The following is a 25,499-nucleotide window of genomic DNA, read 5'->3' as shown; positions in this document are numbered from 1 at the left end:
ATCGACAACATGGGTTCAGGGAGGGTAAATCTTGCCTGACTGGCTTAATAGAATTCTATGACCAGGTGACACAGATTAAGCAAGAAAGAGAGGGCTGGGCGGACTGCATTTCTTGGATTGTCGGAAAGCCTTTGGACACAGTACCGCATAAGAGGCTGGTACATAAGCTGGAGAGACAGGCAGGTGTAGCTGGTAAGGATGCTCCAGTGGATAAGGGAGTACCTAAGCAATAGGAAGCAGAGAGTTACGGTGAGGGGTGAGACCTCTGATTGCGTGGAAGTCACCAGTGGAGTCCCACAGGGCTCTGTACTCGGTCTTATCTTGTTTCTGATATATGTAAATGATCTCCCGGAGGGTAATAGATTCATTTCTCTCAATGTTTGCGGATGATGCCAAAATTATGAGAAGGATTAAGACAGAAGAGGACTGTTTGAGGCTTCAAGAAGACCTAGACAAACTGAAGGAATGGTCGAACAAGTGGTTGTTGGAGTTCAACCCAACCAAATGTAATGTAATGAAGATAGGTGTAGGGAGCAGGAGGTCAAATACAAGGTATCATCTGGGAGAGGAAATCCTTCAGGAGTCAGAGAAAGAAAAAGACTTGGGAGTTGATATCACGTCAGACCTGTCTCCTGCAGCACATATCAAGAGGATAACATCAGCGGCATATGCCAGGCTGGCCAACATACGAACGGCATTCAGAAATTTGTGTAAAGAATCATTCAGAACTTTGTATAACCACATATGTCAGGCCAATTCTGGAGTATGCAGCCCCAGCATGGTGTCCATATCTAGTCAAGGATAAGACTAAACTGGAAAAGGTTCAAAGATTTGCCACCAGACTAGTACCCGAGCTGAGACGTATGAGCTACGAGGAGAGACTGCGGGAATTGAACCTCACTTCGCTGGAAGACAGAAGAGTTAGGGGGGGACATGATCACTACATTCAAGATCTCAAGGGAATTGATAGGGTAGATAAAGACAGGCTATTTACACAAGGGGCACAGCACAAGGGGACACAGGTGGAATCGGAAGTGCCCAAAGTGAGCCATAGAGATATTAGAAAGAACTTTTTCAGTGTCAGAGTGGTTGACAAATGGAATGCATTAGAACTGATGTGGTGCGAGCTGACTCCATACACAGTTTCAAGTGTAGATATGATAGAGCCCAATAGGCTCAGGAATCTGTACACACTGTTGATTGACGGTTGAGAGGCGGGACCAAAGAGCCAGAGCTCAACCCCCGCAAACACAACTAGGTGAGTACTAGGTGAGTACACACATGCCCATCTCCCATCTTCTCCTTTCCTGCACACCACACACAGTCTATCCACACACCCATGCTTTCCCCCCACTCCATTCTCCCTACAAACACAACACAAAACACACACACAAAACGAGAAGTGTTTCCACCCACCATTTCCCCATCACTGTATCCACGTTCACTGTTCCAAGAGTGGAAACTGTACCAATATTTAGAAAGTCAATATCTGACTTTACATACATTTTAAACTAATGTTAAAAATCTACCAGCGGCACATTTCCTATCCACTGACTGCATAACCAAGGGGGATTTATTAGGCAGCACCCCTCCCTTTTTTAAAGTCAAGGGGGGAGAGGGGGTGCTGCCAAGTGATTGGGCACCATTCCTTTCCCTCGTCCAATCCCAAATCCTTATATCTTGACCCCTTCCCAGTGCTATATAGTCGTAATGGCTTGGTGCTTTCCCCTGAAAATCCCCACCCCTACCCCTTCATTCCGTGTCTGGGGTAACGAGATAGGTCAGGTGTCACGGGTCAGGTGTCACTGGTCAGGTGTCACGGGTCAGGTGTCACGGGTCAGGTGTCACGGGTCAGGTGTCACGGGTCAGGTGTCACGGGTCAGGTGTCAGAAAACAACCAGGTAAGATAATTCTCGTAAAATAATCACTGTTTCTTACCAAATTAGGTTGTAATAGCATAAAAATCATCTTCCCCCATTTTCTTTTCGCTAGTTTTTTTTTTTTGGGGGGGGGCTTTTTATATATTTTTTCAGAATTTAAAGATGAAGCTGTTGTATGCAACTGAAGCCACAAAGCTGTTGTGGTAATACAGCCACAGTGATTGTATAATACATCATTATTATTCCTCCTCTCTGTTCAGACTTGATAACCATCACTCACAATCCTCATTAAAACTTTATAACAATCCATTTAATCTACTTTTTTCCTGCATTCATTTGTTGCTTAATTTTTATATCAAAAATGACAAAATATGAATTACAATGAGTCGTATTTTTTGTAATTTCCAACAAGCTTCTGTACTTCAGATTTACAAAGCCACATTTGTATTTATTTGTATAATATAATTTGTATAATATATATATTTGTATAATTTAATAATTGTATAATTTGTATAATATATATATTGTATAATATTTGTAACTCAAAAAAAAGGGGGCAGTGATTTTTATTTTTGATTTTTAATACAAAAGGGAAACGGATGTTTCGTATTGCTATCAATGTTGTGTTAAATGTTTACCTGTTTTGTTGACATTGGGAAATGTTATTAGTTGTTTCAGTGTTAAAGTACATTGAGAAACAACCAGATAGGTAGCATTATTAAGTCCACTGCGGGTTCGCCATAGCCCGTGCTACTTGCCCCGCCAGATAAGTCCACTACGGGTTCACCCGTAGTGGGACCCGTTCATAGCCCGTGCTACTTGCCCCGCTCCTGTGCCAGGTAAGTCCACTACGGGTTCGCCATAGCCCGTGCTACTTGCCCCGCTCCTGTGCCAGATAAGTCCACTACGGGTTCGCCATAAGCCCGTGCTACTTGCCCCGCTCCTGTGCCAGGAAGTCCACTACGGGTTCACCATAGCCCGTGCTACTTGCCCCGCTCCTGTGCCAGGAAGTCCACTACGGGTTCGCCATAGCCCGTGCTACTTGCCCCGCTCCAGTGCCAGGTAAGTCCACTACGGGCCTCACCATAGCCCGTGCTACTTGCCCCGCTCCAGTGCCAGGTAAGTCCACTACGGGCTCACCATAGCCCGTGCTACTTGCCCCGCTCCTGTACCAGGTAAGTCCACTACCTGGTGGGAGGCCACTACCTCCCACTACCACTAAAGGGAGGCCTGGTCGAGGACCGGGCCTCGGGGACGCTAAGCCCCGAAATCATCTCAAGATAACTAGCCTACCAGCCATGTGACTGTCCTCTAGTTTAGAACGAATAGCCCTACTGTTTGTACTCACCTAGTTGGTGTTTGCGGGGGTTGAGCTCTGGCTCTTTGGTCCCGCCTCTCAACTGTCAATCAACTGGTGTGCTAATCAGCGCTGGCAGTAGCAGTTTTACTTCAATTATTCCAATGCACAGAACAACGGGGGAGCACTGCAATAGACATCACTCCTACTTTCGTCTGAACAGAAGTATCAGTACCGCTGACAGAAGTACTGGTGATAGAAGTAGCTGGCATATAACTTCCCTAGAGGCCAAATTCCCCCCTTAACGTTATCAATAATCACCCTTGCTGCGTGTGTCCTCCCCTACGCCCCTCTTCGCTAGCCCATTACCCGCTCAAAAATAGCACTTGAAATGGGTGACATTTGCTACCCAATTTACTGTTCCATCACCTTGGTTCACCTGCCAGTCATCTCAAGGAGAGAGAGAGAGAGAGAGAGAGAGAGAGAGAGAGAGAGAGAGAGAGAGAGAGAGAGAGAGAGAGAGAGAGAGAGAGAGAGAGAGAGAGTAGAAACAAGTTAACACAGGAGAGGAATGAGATATTGAATAAGAGTAGGAACGGCGGATAGAGTGCCGTGAAAGATGGAAGGGAATAGTCAACGGTAAAAAGGAAAGAAATGAAGGCAAAGGGAAAGAAAGAGAGAAGAAGAAGAGACGGAGAGAGAGCTGGTGGAGTTCTCAGCAAAACATAAAATGAATTATGGGAAGATGAGTCAAATTAAGAATGGAAGGGATAGAAGGAGAGAGAATAGGATAGAGGGAGAATAGGATGGAGAGGGAGGTTTCATTTACATATATATATCTCAAGACTGCCACCAGGACACCAAAACTCCCCGAGCATCTAACCACCAACATTAATCAACCCTTTCCCTTTAGGTAAGGTTCCCAGCATTTCCCAGATCACAGTCAAAACCGGAGGGGACAAGGCGCTGTGATCCATCATATCAATACAGGATGAAACACTTCGTCTGTCGCCTATCCCCCACAGTCAACTGCCCTCTAGAGGGACGACAGAAGGATTAAGAGGGAATGTAGATAGGGAAATAGAATAGAGGAATGAAGCAAGGCCCAATAGGTTCCTAGAGAAGGATGGAGACGAATGGAAGAAAAGGGGCTGAGGGAAGCAAAGGAACGGAAAGAATGGACACGGAAATGGAAGTAATTTTTTTTTTAAGTTAGAAAGTGGGACAGCGAAAGGAGGGCTGGAGGGATAGGGAGGGCTGGAGGGATAGGGATGGAGGGAGGGAGGGATAGGGAGGGATGATCGCTATAAGCCACAACACGGACACGTCTTAGGCTTCATCATGTCTATGAACTTCGACATTTTTACCCCATAGGAAAGGCAGACCTGAGCCTTTACCTCCTCTGTCCCACTACCCTTCCCCCTTTCCCATCTCTTCTTCGTTCCTCTCCCTTCTCCCTCTCCCATCTCTCTTCCACTACCATCACCACATCACTGCCTAATGTCTTTATCTACCCCTATCAATTTCTCTGAAAATCTTGTATGTGGTGATCGTGTCTCCCCTAACTTTTCTGTCTTCCTGTGACGTGAGGTTTAGTTCCTGTAGTCTCTCCTCGCAGCTCATGCCCCTCAGCTCTGGTACTAGTCTGGTAGTATACATCTAAACGTTCTCAAATTTAGCCTTGTGCTTGACCAGATACGGATTCAATGCTGGAGCTGCATACTCCAGGATTGGTCTGACATATGTGGTATACATGGTTCTGAATGATTCCTTACACAAGTTTCTTATGTTAGCCAACCTGGCATAAGTCGCTGATCCTGATAAGGGCAGGTCTGGCGTGATATCAAGCCCAAGATCTTTCTCACTCTCTGATTCTTGAAGAATGTCATCTCCCAAATGTGTGTGCGTGTGTGTGTGTGTGTGTGTGTGTGTGTGTGTGTGTGTGTGTGTGTGTGTGTGTATGTATGTATGTGTGTGTGTGTGTGTGTGTGTGTGTGTGTGTATGTGTGTGTGTGTGTGTGTGTGTGTGTGTGTGTGGTGTGTGTGTGTGTGTGTGTGTATGTATGTGTATGTATGTGTGTGAGACAGAACAGCTATCGCACATAAAACATTGAGCGATATAATGTTAGCTAGATATAGCTAAATATATCACTGGATAGCTAAAGAAATAATGCAATGGAGAGACGTTAGCCTAACATTAACTTGTCTTGAAGAGTTAAGACATAACTCGATATCTTATGTCTGTTCCTTACACTGGAAACTGATCGTAGAAAGTAATGTGATAGTTCGTAGAGGTCAATAAACGATGCAATAGTGAGGTCATTGAGCCGTAAAGACATGATCATTGATTATGTTTATTATCAATATTCGACTTCCTTGTATGGAGAGTCAAACCGGATGGGACAGGGCTCTGTGGCGCCAACCTGTTCTCCTAATAGAACGTCGCATTTTGACGTACAATCGTTACCTAACGCCAAAAATTGTCGGACTAATAAATGGTAGCGGGTCGCGAAATTGACATTTTGTCCCGTTTTCTTTTGGGTCCTCTGGTTGGTTAGGATAAGGTCACTTTAATACGACAGTTTTCTGACGTTGGGGACCTTAGGAGGACGGGCTGCTGCCTCAACACGAAAATGGGGTAATACAAGAGAAAGTTTACAATTTATGGGGAATAGCAAATCATAATTGTGAAATAGGTCAAATCCCATTAGGATTTCTCGGGTAGACCAAAAATCTCCCCCTACGTGGATTTCATGGCTGGAACAATAAATCCCAGGCTTGAGAATAGAGGAAAAAAATCCCTTGTCACTAGGATTTGGGTTGATATGATATTATTTGCTGAAGAAAACTTTTGGTACATTCAACCGTCTCCAAAGTCCGTACGAACACAGTTCACTCTACACGAGTGAAAATTCTTATATATCCCTTTTCATGGAATTAGACGTATCGAGTTCCAAGCGACTCTGGACTCCAGAGAAACCTTTCTTGTCGATATCTTTTGCACTTTGAGGCGAGTCTAAATTGGTCAGTTTTGCTTCCATGGCTAAAGTTTTTATTTTATCTCCCTGTACGTTCCAATCTCTTGGGCGCGACATTCTTTTTTTTCCATCACTCTGTATGAAGAGTTAAACTCTATTTGAACCATTCTGTGCCCAGTGTTCCTTGATCGAGGTTGAGAATCGGAGTAGAATGAAGGCAACATTCAAAAAACATTCAAGCAACATTCAAGAAACATTCAAAAAACAATTAAGAAACATTCAAGTAACATTTAAACAACATTTAAGAAACATTCAAGTAACATTTAAGCAACATTCCAGCAACACATTCTGCAGTGGAAATCATTGGTTACGTTGGAAAAGCGACGCACAACAGTTTGACTGACCACCTGAGAAGATTATATGAAGCATTCGCGACATTCAAAGACAAATCGGTTTCCAGGTTATAAAACTTATGACACGTCGTGGTACAGGGGGGTAAGGTGCACGGCTGCCCTTTCCTGATTGCAACCCACAACAGTCCAAATATATCTCCTGGATACCTACTTACAATTAGGTGCACAGAGGCACTATAGTCCTCTTCAGGATTCGAACGGTGCTTCAACTGACGACGACTGAACTATCCCCTGTGCTAGACTCTGGGTCATGCCCCCATGCCCCTCTTTAAGTAGGCATGGCTCCTATTTCCACAACAACTATTCGGCCTGAAATATGGGATTGTTTTGCAATAATGTTTTAAAAACATTTCAGCTGTTATTGATATTGGATCACTGTTGATTTAATATTACTTTTCTCCCTCGGGAGACGGAACGGGACGATGGGAGAGAGAGAGAGAGAGCCGCCGGATACCCAATTGAATAAGAGATAAACTGTTTAAGTTTGAGAGAGAGGGGAGAATGAGAGAGCGAGAGAGGGGAGAGAGAGAGAGAGGAGAAGAAATATGCAGAGAGAGAGAGAGGGGAGAAGAAATATGCAGAGAGACCCAGGCAACGCCGGGTAATCCCCCTTCCCTGGTCTATCTATACAAATATCTCTCAAAAGTTGGAAGCCCAGATGCTCAAGGCTAGCCTCACACAACTCTTCATCATGACTTTGTTTTATATAGCCTCCAAGGATGGTCGGGGGTCGACCCCATTGCCGCCCCTCCCCCCTTAAAGTGGGGGAATCAACCTCCACTTCCCCCTTCAACAAGTCACATAGATGTGAAACGTGCAACCAAAATTGCACATTTTGGGGAAGGTTGGTGGGGGGGGGTGTGAGAGGGGGTGAGGGGGGGTGAGATGGGGTGGGGGGGGAGTGAGAGGGGGGTGGGGGGGTGGGAGAGGCCTGCAGGGTACAGAGTCGACCCGGGCACTGCCGGGGTACCCCATCTAATGGCAGCTATATAACCCGTATTTACCTGCTCAAGCAACACCCTAAACAATACCCTAAAGACCCTAAACAATGACCTAAAGACCCTATAAAATGCCCTAAAGACCCTAAACAATGACCTAAAGACCCTAAAAAATGCCCTAAAGACCCTAAACAATGCCTAAAGACCCTAAAACAATGCCCTAAAGACCCTAAACAATGCCCTAAAGACCCTAAATAATGACCTAAAGACCCTAAATAATGCGCTAAAGACCCTAAACAATGCCTAAAGACCCTAAAACAATGCACTAAAGACCCTAAACAATGCCTAAAGACCCTAAAACAATGCCCTAAAGACCCTAAACAATGACCTAAAGACCCTAAAAATGCCCTAAAGACCCTAAACAATGCCTAAAGACCCTAAACAATGCCTAAAGACCCTAAAACAATGCCCTAAAGACCCTAAACAATGCCCTAAAGACCCTAAATAATGACCTAAAGACCCTAAATAATGCGCTAAAGACCCTAAACAATGCCTAAAGACCCTAAAACAATGCCCTAAAGACCCTAAAACAATGCCCTAAAGACCCTAAAACAATGCGCAAAAGACCCTAAAACAATGCGCAAAAGACCCTAAACAATGACCTAAAGACCCTAAACAATGCCTAAAGACCCTAAAACAATGCCCTAAAGACCCTAAACAATGACCTAAAGACCCTAAACAATGCCCTAAAGACCCTAAAACAATGCGCTAAAGACCCTAAACAATGACCTAAAGACCCTATAAAATGCCCTAAAGACCCTAAATAATGACCTAAAGACCCTAAATAATGCGCTAAAAGACCCTAAACAATGCTAAAGACCCTAAAACAATGCACTAAAGACCCTAACAATGCCTAAAGACCCTAAAACAATGCCCTAAAGACCCTAAACAATGACCTAAAGACCCTAAACAATGACCTAAAGACCCTAAACAATGCCCTAAAGACCCTAAAACAATGCGCTAAAGACCCTAAACAATGACCTAAAGACCCTAAACAATGCCCTAAAGACCCTAAACATGCCCTAAAGACCCTAAAACAATGCGCTAAAGACCCTAAACAATGACCTAAAGACCCTAAACAATGCCCTAAAGACCCTAAAACAATGCGCTAAAGACCCTAAACAATGCCTAAGACCCTAAACAATGACCTAAAGACCCTAAACAATGCCCTAAAGACCCTTAACAGCACCCTACACCATCTACACATCACCAGCGAGAGAAAACTTGGCGTTTCAGAGGTCCCTTCATCACAATTCGCCCGGCCAAACTTACGTTGGACTATAAACAAAAGTCTTGGGCAGTAACTGCCAGTTGGCCAACTTGGTGTACCAAGTCTCCAGCAAGGCTGTAGGGCTTCGAACGGCACTCAAGTGTGATCAGCCGGCACTCAAGCGTGATCAGCCTGTACTCAAGCGGTCATCAGCCTGCTGCCCCCTTTTCACTCTCTCTGTCGCACTCGTCCTCTCACTGGGGTGAGTGATTCGGTTGATCGGATGGTTGGCTGGTTGTGTTTTATGGTTGAGCTCTGACTAATTGGTTGGGTTAATGTTTGAATTGTTGAGTGAATGATTGAGTAGGTGTAAGGTGAAAGTCTAAGTAGCCAGGTGAGTAAGGTGAGTAATGGAATGACCCATTGTTATTCTCTTTATCTCCACTTCCTTCCTTCTTTCCCTCCCTCTTTCTCTCTATCTTCCCTCTCTCTCCTCAACCGAATCAAGAAGGTATATAAGAATGAGGCAAAGGAATCGTGTAAGAACCAATTTTGTGTGTGGTTCTTCCCCCTGTTCTATGTCTCCACTTCTCTCTCTCTCTCTCTCTCTCTCTCTCTCTCTCTCTCTCTCTCTCTCTCTCTCTCTCTCTCTCTCTCTCTCTGCTCTCTCTGTCTCTCTGTCTCTCTCTCTCTCTCTGTCTCTCTCTCTCTCTCTGTCTCTCTCTCTCTCTCTCTCTCTCTCTCTCTCTCTCTCTCTCTCTCTCTCTCTCTCTCTCTCTCTCTCAATCCTGTAACTAGTGGTGCTACACACCATTAAATAACAGTGTGTGATGAATATTACTATGTTATAGTAATCTTCCCGAGCGGTTAATATATATTAGGCGAAACACGTGATATCTTTATGGGTTTATTTATACTCATGTTCGTATAAACCTGTCTGCTATCTACACACTCATTCGTGCACACACACGCACGCACTATGGAATCATCTATGATTCCAGTTTTCAGTTGTCGTCTCGTTCTCTACGGTTATGCGTGTGTGTGTGTGGTGGTGTGTGTGTGTTGTGTGTGTGTGTGTGTGTGTGTGTGTGTGTGTGTGTGTGTGTGTGTGTGTGTGTGTGTGTGTGTGTGTGTGTGTGTGTGTGGTTGTGTGTGTGTGTGTGTGTGTGTGTGTGTGTGTGTGTGTGTGTGTACTCACCTAATTGTGCTTGCGGGGGTTGAGCTCTGGCTCTTTGGTCCTGGCACCATTGTACATTTAGGGGTGATCCTGGACGTCAAGGGTTCGAATCCCATGTCTAAGTCATGAGAGATAGTCTCTCCCAGGATGCAGGAACAGCACGAAGATGTCACTCCTGAGCCTGGGGACCTTCTCATCTCCAGCAGCATCGAGAACTTCCTTAAAAAAATCTCTGACAATCTCCCACAGATCTCCTTAAAAAGGTTTACCCAAGCCTCTGGAGATGTCTCGTACTTTATATTAAGTCTCCCTAGTTGCTCGTAGTTTTATATTGTTCATTTTGGGCTTTGAGTGTCGAGTATATTGTCTAATATGTGTGCAGCAGTTGGTGGTTAGTGAACAAGTTGGTGTTCCTTGTGTTGTTGGGGCTTCAGTAAACCTCAGGAGCAATAGCATGGAGGTCGTGTGGTCATCTGATGAAGCAATTCTTCTGTTGAAGCATTGCTTCAACAGAAGCATCTCGAGTCGTTGAAGCAACGACTCGAGATGCTCTTAACCCTTAAACCGCGCAATACATTAATAGCTGTTTTCGTGTCTAGCTATAATTTAAGAATCGTGACGCAGCTGTTGCTACTGTTCTTCTTGCTGCTGCTGTTCTCGCTGACTTTCCTATCGGTTATAATCTAGCGACTACACTCCGCAGACCCGGGTTCATAGACTCGCCCAAATGAAGCATTTCTACAGTGATTGCTGTCTAACCTTCAATAATGGATTTAAAAAAAATAAATAAAAATATATAACTCTCCAGTTAGATGGTTACAAGACTCGTTGATGAAGATAAGAGTCAGATTCATCACGAAGCAACCATGCATTCAGGATTCAGTAGGTGCCTGAGCGGGTCGGGGCCATCCCCATACAGGACTGGTGGGCACGCGTCGAAATCAGAATCCGGGATTCGAACTTAGTTAAGGTTGAGCTGACTGGATGCTCTGATTGTTGGAGCATCTCACAATCGTCCCTTGAACAATCGACTTCATGTAGGTGGGGAAGAGAGAGAGAGAGAGAGAGAGAGAGAGAGAGAGAGAGAGAGAGAGAGAGAGAGAGAGAGAGAGAGAGAGAGAGAGACCCGGAAGTCAGTGATGGAGAGGGAGCCAGGCTCCACAGGGAAGATCGAACGCCTAGACCAGACCCGGAGGGACAGGTCGAGAGATCACCCAGACCAGACCAGACCTGGAAGACAGGTCGGAAGCGGGGGGGGGGGGGCAGGGGGAGGGTTGTAAGGCAGAGGAGAGGGTGGTGAGTGTGTGTCGTCCCCTCCACCAGCTTCGACACGGCCAGGTCGACATTATTGATAACCTCAGCTATCCACACTCACACGCCCAGGTCACACTAGTCGCTCGGAACGGCTTCTGTTCCCCAGGTCTCAGTCGCTCGGAACGGCTCCTGTTCCCCCAGGTCTCAGTCGCTCGGAACGGCTCCTGTTCCCCAGGTCTCAGTCGCTCGGAACGGTTCCTGTTCCCCAGGTCTAAGTCGCTCGGAACGGCTCCTGTTTCCCAGGTCTCAGTCGCTCGGAACGGCTCCTGTTCCCCCAGGTCTCAGTCGCTCGGAACGGCTCCTGTTCCCCAGGTCTCAGTCGCTCGGAACGGTTCCTGTTCCCCCAGGTCTCAGTCACTCGGAACCCCCTTTTTTATATCCACCCCAATTATATCCACTCTGAGGGATATGTGATAGACTAACATAAACTATTTCAGACCATCTCTAAGATCATTATCAGGAGAAAGAACTAAGCCAGCAGGACTATGTATTGTGCTTGAAAGAGAGATGAGACGGGAAGTGAAGCAACGAGGCATATATAACCATTTGGACCATCGGGGATTTGAATCCGATTCGAAGGACCAACAAACTATTTCAGACCATCTCTAAAGTAAGGTCATTACCAAGAGAAAGCGCTAAGCCAGCAGGACTATGTATTCAACTAGGAGAGATGAGACTGCAAGTGAAGCAATGAGGCATATAACCATTCGAGCCATCGGGGATTCGAACCCCGTCCCGGCAAGAAGCATGTATCCTCCGCTGTACCGGCGAGACCAGGTGGATAGGCAGGACTCACCTATATATCCAAGAAGGCTTCACGAGGATGGACAAGCATTTATCTAATAAAATAGATTTTAGATCCCATACATAATCAAATTATTTCAGGGCACCAGAGGTACTTTCAGGGACTTGAGGTACGTTCAGGGGACCTGAGGTACGTTCAGGGCACCGGAGGTACTTTCTTACTAAAAAAATATATTTCACAGCGACAAAAGCACTTAAGGAAATCGGCTCCCGGAAACCACAGGTATTTAATACAATTCGATTCAAGGCACCAAATGTATTTAATTATCAAATATATTTCAGGGCGCCGTACAGGTACTTAAAAATAATGAACATATATAAATGTTACATTTATTAAACAGTTTACAAGCATGAAAACTTCCCAATCAACTGTTGTTATTGTTATAAACAGCCTCCTGGTGCTTCGGAGCTCATTAACTGTTTAATAATTGGAAACAAAGCCGCCAAAGATTGAGAAAAGATGTACAGGTTCGTAAGTGCTTGCGTAACTGCTTCGTGAATCTGGCCCCAGGTCTTCTGAGGTCTTGATTGTAGAAGACTACCTTAGGATCAATGATGATTATAAGGTATTCTTGAGATTATCTTGAGATTAATATCGATCATCTTGAGATTATCTTGAGATTATAAGGATCATCAATGCTGTGATGACGATGGGTCACCATAACGTGGCTGATGATATGATGACCAAACCACACGTCACATGATGAAATGATGATGTTTCGGTCTGTCCTGGACCGAAAATGGTCCAAGACGAGCCCAAATGTTGTCGTCTCTTTATCTTCTGATGTATTGTATGGTTATTATTCCTGTGACTCTTTGACAGGTCTGTACCATCATGGTAGGTCATATGACAGGTCTGTACCATCATGGTAGGTCATATGACAGGTCTGTACCATCATGGTAGGTCATATGACAGGTCTGTGTTATCATGGTAGGTCATATGACAGGTCTGTACCACCATGGTAGGTCATATGACAGGTCTGTACCATCATGGTAGGTCATATGACAGGTCTGTGTTATCATGGTAGGTCATATGACAGGTCTGTGTCAGCATGGTAGGTCATATGACAGGTCTGTGTTAGCATGGTAGGTCATATGACAGGTCTGTACCACCATGGTAGGTCATATGACAGGTCTGTACCATCATGGTAGGTCATATGACAGGTTTGTACCACCATGGTAGGTCATATGACAGGTCTGTACCACCATGGTAGGTCATATGACAGGTCTGTACCACCATGGTAGGTCATATGACAGGTCTGTACCATCATGGTAGGTCACAGAAGGTCTTGATACATACTGTTACCTTAGTGTTTATGAGGTAAAGGGGAGAAGGGGGGGTTAGTAGTTAGGGGAAGCTCGCTTACCCTTCAACCTGCCCATGTTGGTGATGTGAGGTAGGGGGGAAAGGGGGGAAAGGTTGGGGGGGGGTGCCACCGAACCCTGGCACCCCTACCCTGCTTGTGGTGGTGGTGTAGGGAGGGGGGGGAGGATAGATGGACCCCCACTACCCCCATCCACCACAATGTTCACCTGTACCCCGCCCTTCCAAACTCATATTGGAATAGTGATCACTGCTGTCTGACTGTCGATCTGTCACTATATACACATTTCAGCTCTCCCTCCCTCACCTCTCTCTCTCTCTCTCTCTCTCTCTCTCTCTCTCTCTCTCTCTGTAACTACTTAGATCAATTATTTCTCAAACAGGGCTAGGCAGTAGGGAGACAGCGACTAGCCAACTGGGCTACATAGCACCTGAAAGGGATATGAGGATAGTATAGAAGCTGGGATATGAGGATAGGATAGAAGCTGGGATATGAGGATAGGATAGAAGCTGGGATATGAGGATAGGATAGAAGCTGGGATATGAGGATAGGATAGAAGCTGGGATATGAGGATAGGATAGAAGCTGGGATATGAGGATAGGATAGAAGCTGGGATATGAGGATAGGATAGAAGCTGGGATATGAGGATAGGATAGAAGCTGGGATGTGAGGATATTACAGGAGCTGGGATGACAGGACAGAGTGAAGGAATCCGCTGACTGTCACCCGCTGACTGTCACCCGCTGACTGTCACCCGCTGACTCAATGGACAGAGGATGAATCATTAAGCAATTAAATTAGCTTCATTGATCAATTAACGACACACTAACTATGAATAAAATAAACACAACACAGCCTAGCCCCTCCCCCCCCCTCCCCAACACCATACGTTATCAATCACCGTTGTTTTGAAAGACATCGAAATATTACTAACTCGAAAATCAAGCGACGAACTAAAACCATTGTAGAGACGGGTGGAATAATGCTCCCAAACACTGTATGACGGCCTCTGAGAGCACACCCCTTCGTAGCTGAGTGGACAGGTGGACGGGGTGAACAGGTGGACAGGTGCGACAGGGGTGGGGATCGAAGACAGAGTAAAGCTGACTGGACAATAGAATCGAGGCGAGGTTTAAGACACAAGAGGATCAGAATGCAGAAACGGATTGGGTGTTAAGATAGTTGGTGGGTGGATTAGACAGGGGGAGAAGGGGAGATGGGGGGAATGGGTTATGGGTTGGGTGGGAGAGAATGTGGGTGTGGGCAGCACCCACACCAGGCTGGTGGGTGGGGCACAGACCCCCCACACCACACAGGTGAGCTCCACCGGAAGCACAGGCGTCTTAAAGATAGGCTAACCATCTAGCCAGCATCTACTCCCCCCCCTCCTCACCTTTCCTGGGGGCCAGCACCCTCCCCCCCCAAGCTAGGTCTACCTGCTCATGTACAGCCTACCGGGGGTATAGACCTTTTCTCCCCAATATATAAACTAATATTTAGCTTTCAAAACATTATTTTAACTATTCACTGTGTTTACAGATACAAACACAGTTATACGACTCAGCGCCACGGGATTAATCTGCCCCGAGAGAGAGAGAGAGAGAGAGAGAGAGAGAGAGAGAGAGAGAGAGAGAGAGAGAGAGAGAGAGAGAGAGAGAGAGAGAGAGAGAGAGAGAGAGAGGGAGACAGAGAGAGGAAGAGATGTTTCTTCATTTTCTCATGTGTGGTTTGGTCGCCATACTGAAGAGAGAGAGAGAGAGAGAGAGAGAGAGAGAGAGAGAGAGAGAGAGAGAGAGAGAGAGAGAGAGAGAGAGAGAGAGAGAGAGAGAGAGAGAGAGATAAAGAGAGATTATCCTTAAGACTCCTAGCGCCCCTGGTCACACCCGGTAGTTAAGATAATCACTGCCATTGTATCATAAGGTGAGGACAAAGAACTGTGGCAGAACCTTTCAGTCTTAGAAAATGGGGAAAGGCGCTGGGGGAGGAGGAGGAGAAAGAGGGGGGAGATATAGGGGGGTAATTTCCCCCCACTTTAGCCAAGACGGTTACTATGTAATGGTGGTGGGACCACACAAGTGGTCACTCCAATAGAGGGGGCCTCGCAGTGGGCCCGGAAAGGAACACCAAAGAGCCCTAGAGAGCTTTAGAGCGCTCATCAAAGCCCTCTACCCGATTGAGAGTCGGAAAATATATATATTTAAAACTGGACTAAAACCTTTACAACTGCAGCCAGTCACTGCAGCCAGTCACTGCAGCCAGTCACTGACTAGATATCTGCCAAAAGTAAAAATAGATACTATTGAATTTGGACAAACTCGGAAAAGATTTTGCATTTATGTTGCAAAGATAAATTAAATTAATCTAATCTAAGCTTCCTAGGTCTAATACAAGCCATCTGAGGCCTAATATAGTACATATGTGTACTATACTAGGGCCTAGAAATATGTTTGTTTTTTAGGTTAATTTTTTCGGACGTTATAGAGTAAATAGTACAAAATTCTACTAATTCCTTCGTACATTAATATTTGTACGATGGTGAACATAATTACAAAAAGTACTATATAAAAGGAGGATGGGCTGCACGCACACACACACACACACACACACACACACACACACACACACACACACACACACACACACACACACTTCCGTGGTGGAGGCTGACTCCATACACAGTTTCAAGTGTAAATATGATAGAGCCCAATAGGCTCAGGAATCTGTACACCTGTTGATTGACAGTTGAGAGGCGGGACCAAAGAGCCAGAGCTCAACCCCCGCAAGCACAACTAGGTGAGTACAACTAGGTGACTAGGTGAGTACAACTAGGTGACTAGGTGAGTACACACACACACACACACACACACACACACACACACACACACACATACACACACACACACACACACACAGTGTCTGTGAGAGTAGTGGGAAAATGGAATAACCTTCAGGAGCAGGTTGTGGAAGCAAACTCTATTCATAATTTTAAAACTAGATACGATAACCAGCACAGATGTCAGTGCTAATAACAACTGGACGGCTAGAAAGGCGGGAGCCAAGAGCCGAAGCCCGATCCTGTCGACACACATAGGTGAGTGCACACAACCAGGAAGACATCAAGAGGAAGTAGCGACCGAGCAGACCTAACAGTGTGTAGATTACAACCTGCCTCTGCTTCAGGGGTCTGCCTGCTCTTTTTCCGTCTGCTGGGGGCCGTCGGCTTTGTATCGCCTGCTCTAGAGTGTATACTCTACCATTTCTGCTGTAGAGTGACTGGATATTGACTCTTTGGTATACTTGCTGGTGCGGGATGGCAACGTGTTCTCGCTCTTGCTTAAAGTCAGTATCTTGCTTATGAATAAGTGCATATGTGACATACTAATTGATTGTGAATATTTGAGTTTACCTTGAAAAGCTGAATAGAAAAACCACAACCTAACCTAACCTTCTTAGTATGTTAAGATATTACAATTAGTACTGAACCTATACCTATACTGATATTACAGTTTTATAAAAATAATAAAACAAAACTAAAATATTTAAATAAATTGTAAAGTAACTCAGGATATTGTCAAATTCTGTATAAAATCTCTATTTTTTAATAAAACTAAGAGAAAAAGTTAGTGCCTTGAAAAAAAATAGGGCTTCGAATGTCACATATGTACTTATTTATAAGCGAAATAGCGACTATAAGCAATAAGTCATATATGTGTGTCTTGTGCGAGAGCTTTGGGAGGCGTTGAATGGTTTACCATGTATTGGAGTTTTTTTTATCCGAGTGTCTCTCTCTCTCTCTCTCTCTCTCTCTCTCTCTCTCTCTCTCTCTCTCTCTCTCTCTCTCTCTCTCTCTCTCTCTCTCTCCCGCTTCCTATTGCAGAACTCCTCGGTAAACTCACCTGTTGGTTCACACAGCCCACCTGGATAGTGTGGAAACACCTCGTTTTATTCCCGTCGTCGTTAATGGAACAGAGAGAGAGAGCGGGAGAGAGAGAGGTAGAGAGGGGGAGCGAGGTAGAGAGAGAGAGAGAGAGAGAGAGAGAGAGAGAGAGAGAGAGAGAGAGAGAGAGAGAGAGAGAGAGAGAGAGAGAGAGAGAGAGAGAGAGAGAGAGAGAGAGGGGGGGGCAGACAGCCACCAACAGACACTCAGATAAAAAAAACTCCAATACATGGTAAACCATTCAACGCCTCCCAAAGCTCTCGCACAAGACACACATATATGACTTATTGCTTATAGTCGCTATTTCGCTTATAAATAAGTACATATGTGACATATTCGAAACCCTATTTTTTCAGAAGGGAAGGGAATTATGAGGGAATAGAGGTAAGCCAGAATAACTACATAGCCCATGGAAGGAATACCGGAGAAATTATATATATATATATATATATATATATATATATATATATATATATATATATATATATATATATATATATATATATATATATATATATATAAAATGGGTGTGTGTGCGTTCTTGTGCATTCTAAAATCATGTTTCCTACCTTGCTCCTGTTTCTAGTCCTATATATATATATCTTCCATTATATAGTGAAGTTACCTCTGGTCCTATATAGTTCCTCCACAGCATAATGGAGCAACATTTGGTCCTATACATTCACAGGTACACAACCTTTCACCCCTCCCCCGCCCCTTTCCACACCATATGTTAATTCCCAGTGCCTTTGATAACCTCAAAGTTAACAGTTAACACAGTTAACTGTTAACTTTGTTAACAGACAAAGAAACACCACAATCAACTCACCTAGGACGCAAGTTAGGCTATGGAAATATGAGACAATTGCGTATACGCAATTACAGCGGATTTACACACACATACACACACACACACACACACACACACACACACACACACACACACACACACACACACACACACACACAATGCCAAGACCGTCAGTAGTTTCAAAGCGTTATATGACAAAGAGTGCTGGGAAGACGGGACACCACGAGCGTAGCTCTCATCCTACAACTACACTTAGGTAATTACACACACACACACCATTCAGTCCAGCGTCTGGATGAATGGGGGAGTGCACCCTTTGGCTCCAGCTTCTGCACCCTCTTCCTCCCAGGATTTAACAACCTTTACTATACTACCGCTGCTGCTGCTACAAGAAAGCAACGTGTCTCAGTGTGTAACAGATGCAGCGACATTAACAGTGTTGCAATATGTATACTGGGCCGTGTTGTGGGTGCTAGTGGGGGGGGGAGAGAGAGAGAGAGAGAGAGAGAGAGAGAGAGAGAGAGAGAGAGAGAGAGAGAGAGAGAGAGAGAGAGAGAGAGAGAGAGAGAGAGAGAGAGAGAGAGAGAGAGATGGATGCTGTACATCTATCCATGGTGAATGGTTGGTCGGAGTGTTGTTTATTCCAGCTGACAAGAGAGAGTCCCGAAAGTACTCAACTCAGAGGCCCGAAAGTACCCAAATCAGACGCCCCAAAGTACCCAATTCAGAGGCCCCAAAGTACCCATCTCAGGCGCCCGATAGAGCATGTTTTAGTTGCATATGAAAACAGATTTAAGATTAAATTCCTTTGTATACCATCACATAATGGCATCTCAAAGCATGATGTTGTTGACATGTTGGCCAAGACAGTCTGTAGTACACCAGTAGTAGAAAATAATATGGGTAGTTTATTAGTTTCGTTTGACAAGGAGAATACTGAAATGTATGTCCAATGAAAATCTCGTTGATCTACGAAATTGACAAAGACTTGGAAGTTGTAGCATTAAATATTATGATAGATATCGTGAGGAGACATTCACATATGGGACTAATAGAACAAGAACCCGGCAATGTGATGTTATAGTGGCCAGAATACGCCTGGGATATAGACGTATCTGGCAGCTTTCTCAAAACCCAAATGTCGAGTACACCATGTGTCACCTTTGTGAAAGTGTCGAATACACCATGTGTCACCTTTGTGAAAGTGTCGAATACACAATGTGTCACCTTTGTCCAAGTGTCGGAATACATCATGTGTCAACTTTGTGAATGAGAAAACATGCACTCCCTTGAACATTATATTGTAGAATGTACCATATTGACTAACTTTCGCCCTCCTGGGCTGAGGTATGCTGAAGTCTGTAACTACTATATGAGTACTGGAACACTTGATATATTGGACTTGTACCTAAGATTGACTATGTAATCCATCAGTTATACAATGTGATGTAACTATATAACCTGACCTTGTAAAAACATCTTAATCACCTTCAGGTGATTAAGTGCTTAATAGCACACTAGTTTCTATAGCAACTATTTTACCCTGTCAAAGTACGAGAGACATAAATTTATGTGTGTATATATATTCTCTCTCTCTCTCTCTCTCTCTCTCTCTCTCTCTCTCTCTCTCTCTCTTCCTCCTTTTTTACCTTTCGCGTTGGCTGTTATTCTCCATACTGACCCAGTTTCTCTCTCCCCTGTTCTTCTACATCTCTTATTCCATTTTCCCTTCACACGTCTCCCCAATCCCTTATACCCCCCCTCCCCACCTCCCTTTTCAAATTTCTCATTTTCCTTTTTTCAGAAATGAGTAGGGGGTTTGGCGACTTTGAGGAGCTCCTGGTCACTATTTATGAGGACGGGGTTGTACCCAAGAGTCAAAATTGACAGCTCGTCCTCATGAACAATGGGGCAAGGTGCTGGTTAATCCAGTCGCCAAACTACCTTTGTGTTAATGAAGAATACTATACGCGAGCTTTTTTTAAACGTTTGTCGAACAGTGCTTTCGAACAGTGCGCGAGGTGTAAGTCGAACAGTGCGCGAGGTGTAAGTCGAACAGTGCTTTCGAACAGTGCGCGAGGTATAAGTCGAACAGTGCTTTCGAACAGTGCGCGAGGTGTAAGTCGAACAGTGCTATCAAACAGTACGCGAGGTGTAAGTTGAACAGTGCTTTCGAACAGTGCGCGAGGTGTAAGTCGAAAAGTGCTTTCGAACAGTGCGCGAGATGTAAGTCGAATAGTGCTTTCGAACAGTGCGCGAGGTGTAAGTCGAAAAGTGCTTTCGAACAGTGCGCGAGGTGTAAGTCGAAAAGTGCTTTCGAACAGTGCGCGAGGTGTAAGTCGAAAAGTGCTTTCGAACAGTGCGCGAGGTGTAAGTCGAACAGTGTGTTCGACTTACACCTTGCGACACGTGAACACGTATTACAGAGTATTACAGGCAAAGTATGATAGAAATTTGTTTCTATCAGAACACACAGAAATCACTCCACTGGACTGTTCATTTGTTCCACAACAGAAACAAATTTGTTCATTTGTTTCTATCATACTTTTGAAAATTTTAGAATTTTTGGCAAAGATAGAATTTGTTGGAAAATTTTATAGTCATCAGTGCTTAATGTTTTACAATATTCTATTATCTCAGAGTTGTATTAATATCATATTGCAAGATTCCCCTTGAGGTTAACTTCGGCAATGTATCACGCGGAACACATTGCATTAATGCCAACCCCAACCTACCACTGCTGGGTACATACCCAACAGCAATTACCTGTAAAAATTGGGTAAGGCTAGCCCCTAGCGTCAGGCCTCCAACCTCAGACATTTCAACTTTTAGATACAGATTCACACGAGAATTTGTTTTTGTTTAAATACTCAATATGGAAACATTTACAAATGCTCATTTGGGAACGTTTTCAGCTTGGACGATTAAAGCTTGACGATGGGTCAAGTTTCGACACAGCTTGAACACAGAGACACAGCTTCGACACAGCTTGGAAACACACTTGACAAACACACGCTAAGCCCTAAGCGCTTATGCAGAGCTTAGCGTGTATTTATTGTGTTTCTTGAGACTCCGACACTCTTAATTCATTAGCAGTGTCTTTCTTTAGCGTGTTCCATCACTGTTTAGTGTGTTCCAGGGACTGTACCTCTCGGTAGTGTGTTGCGTGACTGGAACACACTTATAAATATAGTACAATGACTGAAACACACTTAAAAATATAGTACAGTGACTGGAACACACTTATAAATATAGTACAATGACTGAAACACACTTAAAAATGTAGTACAGTGACTGAAACACACTTAAAAATATAGTACAATGAATAGAACATAAGCCAAACCTACCCGGACTGATCTAAGGGCGTCTAATCAGTATAGAAGACAGAACTCTTGCTTGATCTAAGCGCTTTCAAATCCTCCCCCCCCCCCCGTTACAGAAACCGAACTCTACCTGGGACCGAAGAATAAGGACATTGCAACTCCCGGACTTAGGAACTTGGGAATTTTAACTTAGGGACCTTCCCTCCCCCTCCCATAAAGGCTTATAAATCGGAACTCAGCCCCTTCTCTCATCTTCCAAAAAACTCCTGACCTCGTAAAAGCCTCGTTTGGAGTGAGGACAATTACGAGCAAAACTTTACAAGGATAAGGACTCATCTCAGTTATCGAGAGATCCCAAGAGTGTGATAAAGACGACTTGAGATGACAGGAAATAAGTTCATTATGAGAAGAAAGTCAGAATAGCTAGCATAGGGAAGGGATATGAGGATAAGGAGGTAGGATACTAGGACAAGGAGCTGGGATACTAGGACAAGGAGCTGGGATATGAGGACAAGGAGCTGGGATACTAGGACAAGGAGCTGGGATATGAGGACAAAGAGCTGGGATACTAGGACAAAGAGCTGGGATATGAGGACAAGGAGCTGGGATACTAGGATAAGGAGCTGGGATATGAGGACAAAGAGCTGGGATACTAGGACAAAGAGCTGGCATATGAGGACAAGGAGCTGGGATACTAGGACAAGGAGCTGGGATATGAGGACAAGGAGCTGGGATATGAGGACAAGGAGCTGGGATACTAGGACAAGGAGCTGGGATATGAGGACAAGGAGCTGGGATATGAGGACAAGGAGCTGGGATATGAGGACAAGGAGCTGGGATATGAGGACAAAGAGCTGGGATACTAGGACAAAGAGCTGGCATATGAGGACAAGGAGCTGGGATACTAGGACAAGGAGCTGGGATATGAGGACAAGGAGCTGGGATATGAGGACAAGGAGCTGGGATATGAGGACAAAGAGCTGGGATACTAGGCCAAAAAGCTGGGATAAGAGAGCAATATAAGCTGGGATATGAAGACACGAAGCTGAGATACTAGGACGCTGTAAAGGAAGGTTGCCCAACCGTTTCGACCACTGGAGCTCAAACGTCGACCCTGCAAACCGTAAGGCCACGTTTATCGAAAACTTTAGCCAAAGAAAAATACGATATACCCCCTAAAGAGCGCATTGTAACACCACTGAACGTAATTACCTAAGTGTAATTACAGGATGAGAGCTACGCTCATGGTGTCCCGTCTTCCCAGCACTCTTTGTCGTGCAACGAAGAGTCATAGAGCCCCATGAAGGTGATGTAGTATTGATGACAGCGAAGGTAACTGGCCAATTTGGGGTGATCATGCGATTACAATTAGATGAATGAAGTCTTCAGTAGAGATTGATAACTGCGTTCTGACGATACAATGAAGAATGATGATTGCCTTCTAACGATTCGATGCGGACGAACGATTGCCCACTTTGCTGGAAGGATGAAGAATGATAAGGATAGCTTTCTGATGATACGTTAAAGGATGATAATCACTTTCAGAAACAGTAAAATATGGCGATAGGGATGATGAATACAGGTCAATGCTGATTACGACCGTTGACCTGTCAACCTAACCCCCATTCACTGACCCTTGAGTGAAGAGCAGACGAGAGACCTTGAATTACGTGAAAGGAAAATTACAAAGAGCGTAATTACTAATTAATAAGAGAAAATACCAATTTAAAACAATCAAATTACTAAATTACTAAGAAACTACTAATGACCGAGATTGACACTAGTGGTTAAGGGGTGATTGAGTCATGATGAATGGTTAAGGGTGAGTCTTAAGGGGGTCTTATAGACCAATCCGTTCAAAGTGAATGGCAATCACTTTGCCATTCTTTGGCAAATGTACCTTAGTGTGTGTGTGTGTGTGTGTGTGTGTGTGTGTGTGTGTGTGTGTGTGTGTGTGTGTGTGTGTGTGTGTGTGTGTGTGTGTGAGCGCCAGCGATCAATAATATTGAAAACACGCGGGAATTTTTTTAAATTTTAAAAAAAGGAAAACGGTTAGACCTGACAGCGTTGCCACATCACTGTCTCAACGTTCTGACATTCGACACAGCGCCGCGGCAGTAAATTCGACAACAAAAGGCCGCAGTTGGATTCATGATATTGGCAACAGTGGGTGGGGGGGGGGGGGGGAAGGGGGGTTTAGGGAGGTCGGGGGGGGAGGGGGGGAATGTACCTGAAAAAGGTATTAGGTGTGATAGCGGGAAGCAAGCCAGAGCCTAATGCAAACCGTTTTTTTTAACGGCTTCTACCAAACCGCCAAAAATTTAAACAAATTTAAAATTCAAATCGCCAACGGTCAAGTGATGGTATTGGTACGGTACGAGTGATGGTATTGACACAGTCAGTGGTAGAGTACCGTACTGGGCAGTGGTACTGACCCCAATACCCCCCCCCCCCCTTCGAACGTGGGATCTGAATACATTTAGGAGTTTTTAAATACCCACCACAAAATATATTACCATAATATAGCCATTATTTTCCTGTAATGGTCCTAAAAGCAGTGATACGATATGGGAGCTTTGGCCTTATGGCGAGAATATGATGTGTGTATACTCCTATCTGCCTCTCCCATTGTGTATACTGGTATACCTGCTTCTCCCATTGTGTATACTGGTATACCTGCCTCTCCCATTGTGTACACTGGTATACCAGCCTCTCCCATTGTGTATACTGGTATACCAGCCTCTCCCATTGTGTATACTGGTATACCCGCCTCTCCCATTGTGTATACTGGTATACCCGCCTCTCCCATTGTGTATACTGGTATACCTGCCTCTCCCATTGTGTATACTGGTATACCTGCCTCTCCCATTGTGTATACTGGTATACCTGCCTCTCCCATTGTGTATACTGGTATACCTGCCTCTCCCATTGTGTATACTGGTATACCTGCCTCTCCCATTGTGTATACTGGTATACCTGCCTCTCCCATTGTGTATACTGGTATACCTGCCTCTCCCATTGTGTATACTGGTATACCTGCCTCTCCCATTGTGTATACTGGTATACCAGCCTCTCCCATTGTGTATACTGGTATACCTGCCTCTCCCATTGTGTATACTGGTATACCTGCCTCTCCCATTGTGTATACTGGTATACCTGCCTCTCCCATTGTGTATACTGGTATACCTGCCTCTCCCATTGTGTATACTGGTATACCAGCCTCTCCCATTGTGTATACTGGTATACCTGCCTCTCCCATTGTGTATACTGGTATACCTGCCTCTCATACTGCATAATGTCTACGTGTCGTACTCACAAGAGGCACGGGCTTAAGATAAGAGCAGCAGGTGGGAGTGATAAGCTGCTTCGCTGGATAAGGGAGTACCTAAGCAACAGAAGATAGCGAGTCACCGTGAGGGGTGAGGTCTCAATTCAACCCGTTCTCGCACTTTCTTATAGTCAATATTGACTTAATAAATACGTGCATATGTGACATACTAATTTATTGTGAATATTTTAGTTTACCTTGAAAAGCTTCATAGAAAACACCGACCTTACCTAACCTTCTTAGTATGATAAGATTAGCATCTTATTGCTTCTTAATTACAATTATTACTTAACTTATACCTATAATTGGTTAAGTAATAATTGTAATTACGTAATTGCTCAATTGAGTGGTGAGACGTCACTATAGCGGAGTCCCACAAGGTTCAGTTCTCAGATCTATCATGTTACTAGTGTGTAAGCGATCATTCAGTGAGTACATATTCATTTCTCTCAATGTTTGCAGACGATGCCAAAATTACGAGGCGTATTGAGGCCAAGAAGGATAGCAAGAGACTAAAAGATGACCTAGACAGACAACAGGTATGGTCTAACAAGTGGCTACTAGAGTTCAACTCCTGCAAGTGCAGGGTAATGAAAATAGGTGTAGGGAGCAGGAGACCGATTGGTTTGACACATATGTCAGACCAATCCTGGAGTTCATATCTAGTCAAACACAAGACAAAGGTCAAGATGTTTAAGAGGAAT

At 44.5% G+C, this 25,499-nt stretch overlaps 1 protein-coding gene across 1 annotated transcript in view; it reads left to right on the top strand.

Moving 5' to 3' along the window:
- Positions 1-25,499, top strand: part of LOC138356266 (involucrin-like) — a 57,432-nt gene that overhangs the window by 21,930 nt on the left and 10,003 nt on the right. Inside the window, exon 4 of the mRNA XM_069312235.1 lies at positions 25,258-25,382. Coding sequence (XP_069168336.1) covers positions 25,258-25,382 — 125 coding nt within the window. The remainder of the gene's footprint in view (positions 1-25,257; positions 25,383-25,499) is intronic.

This window comes from Procambarus clarkii, chromosome 71 (assembly GCF_040958095.1).
Source record: "Procambarus clarkii isolate CNS0578487 chromosome 71, FALCON_Pclarkii_2.0, whole genome shotgun sequence".
Classification (NCBI taxonomy): Eukaryota; Metazoa; Arthropoda; class Malacostraca; order Decapoda; family Cambaridae; genus Procambarus; species Procambarus clarkii.
This window is presented reverse-complemented; position numbering and strand designations above follow the sequence as displayed.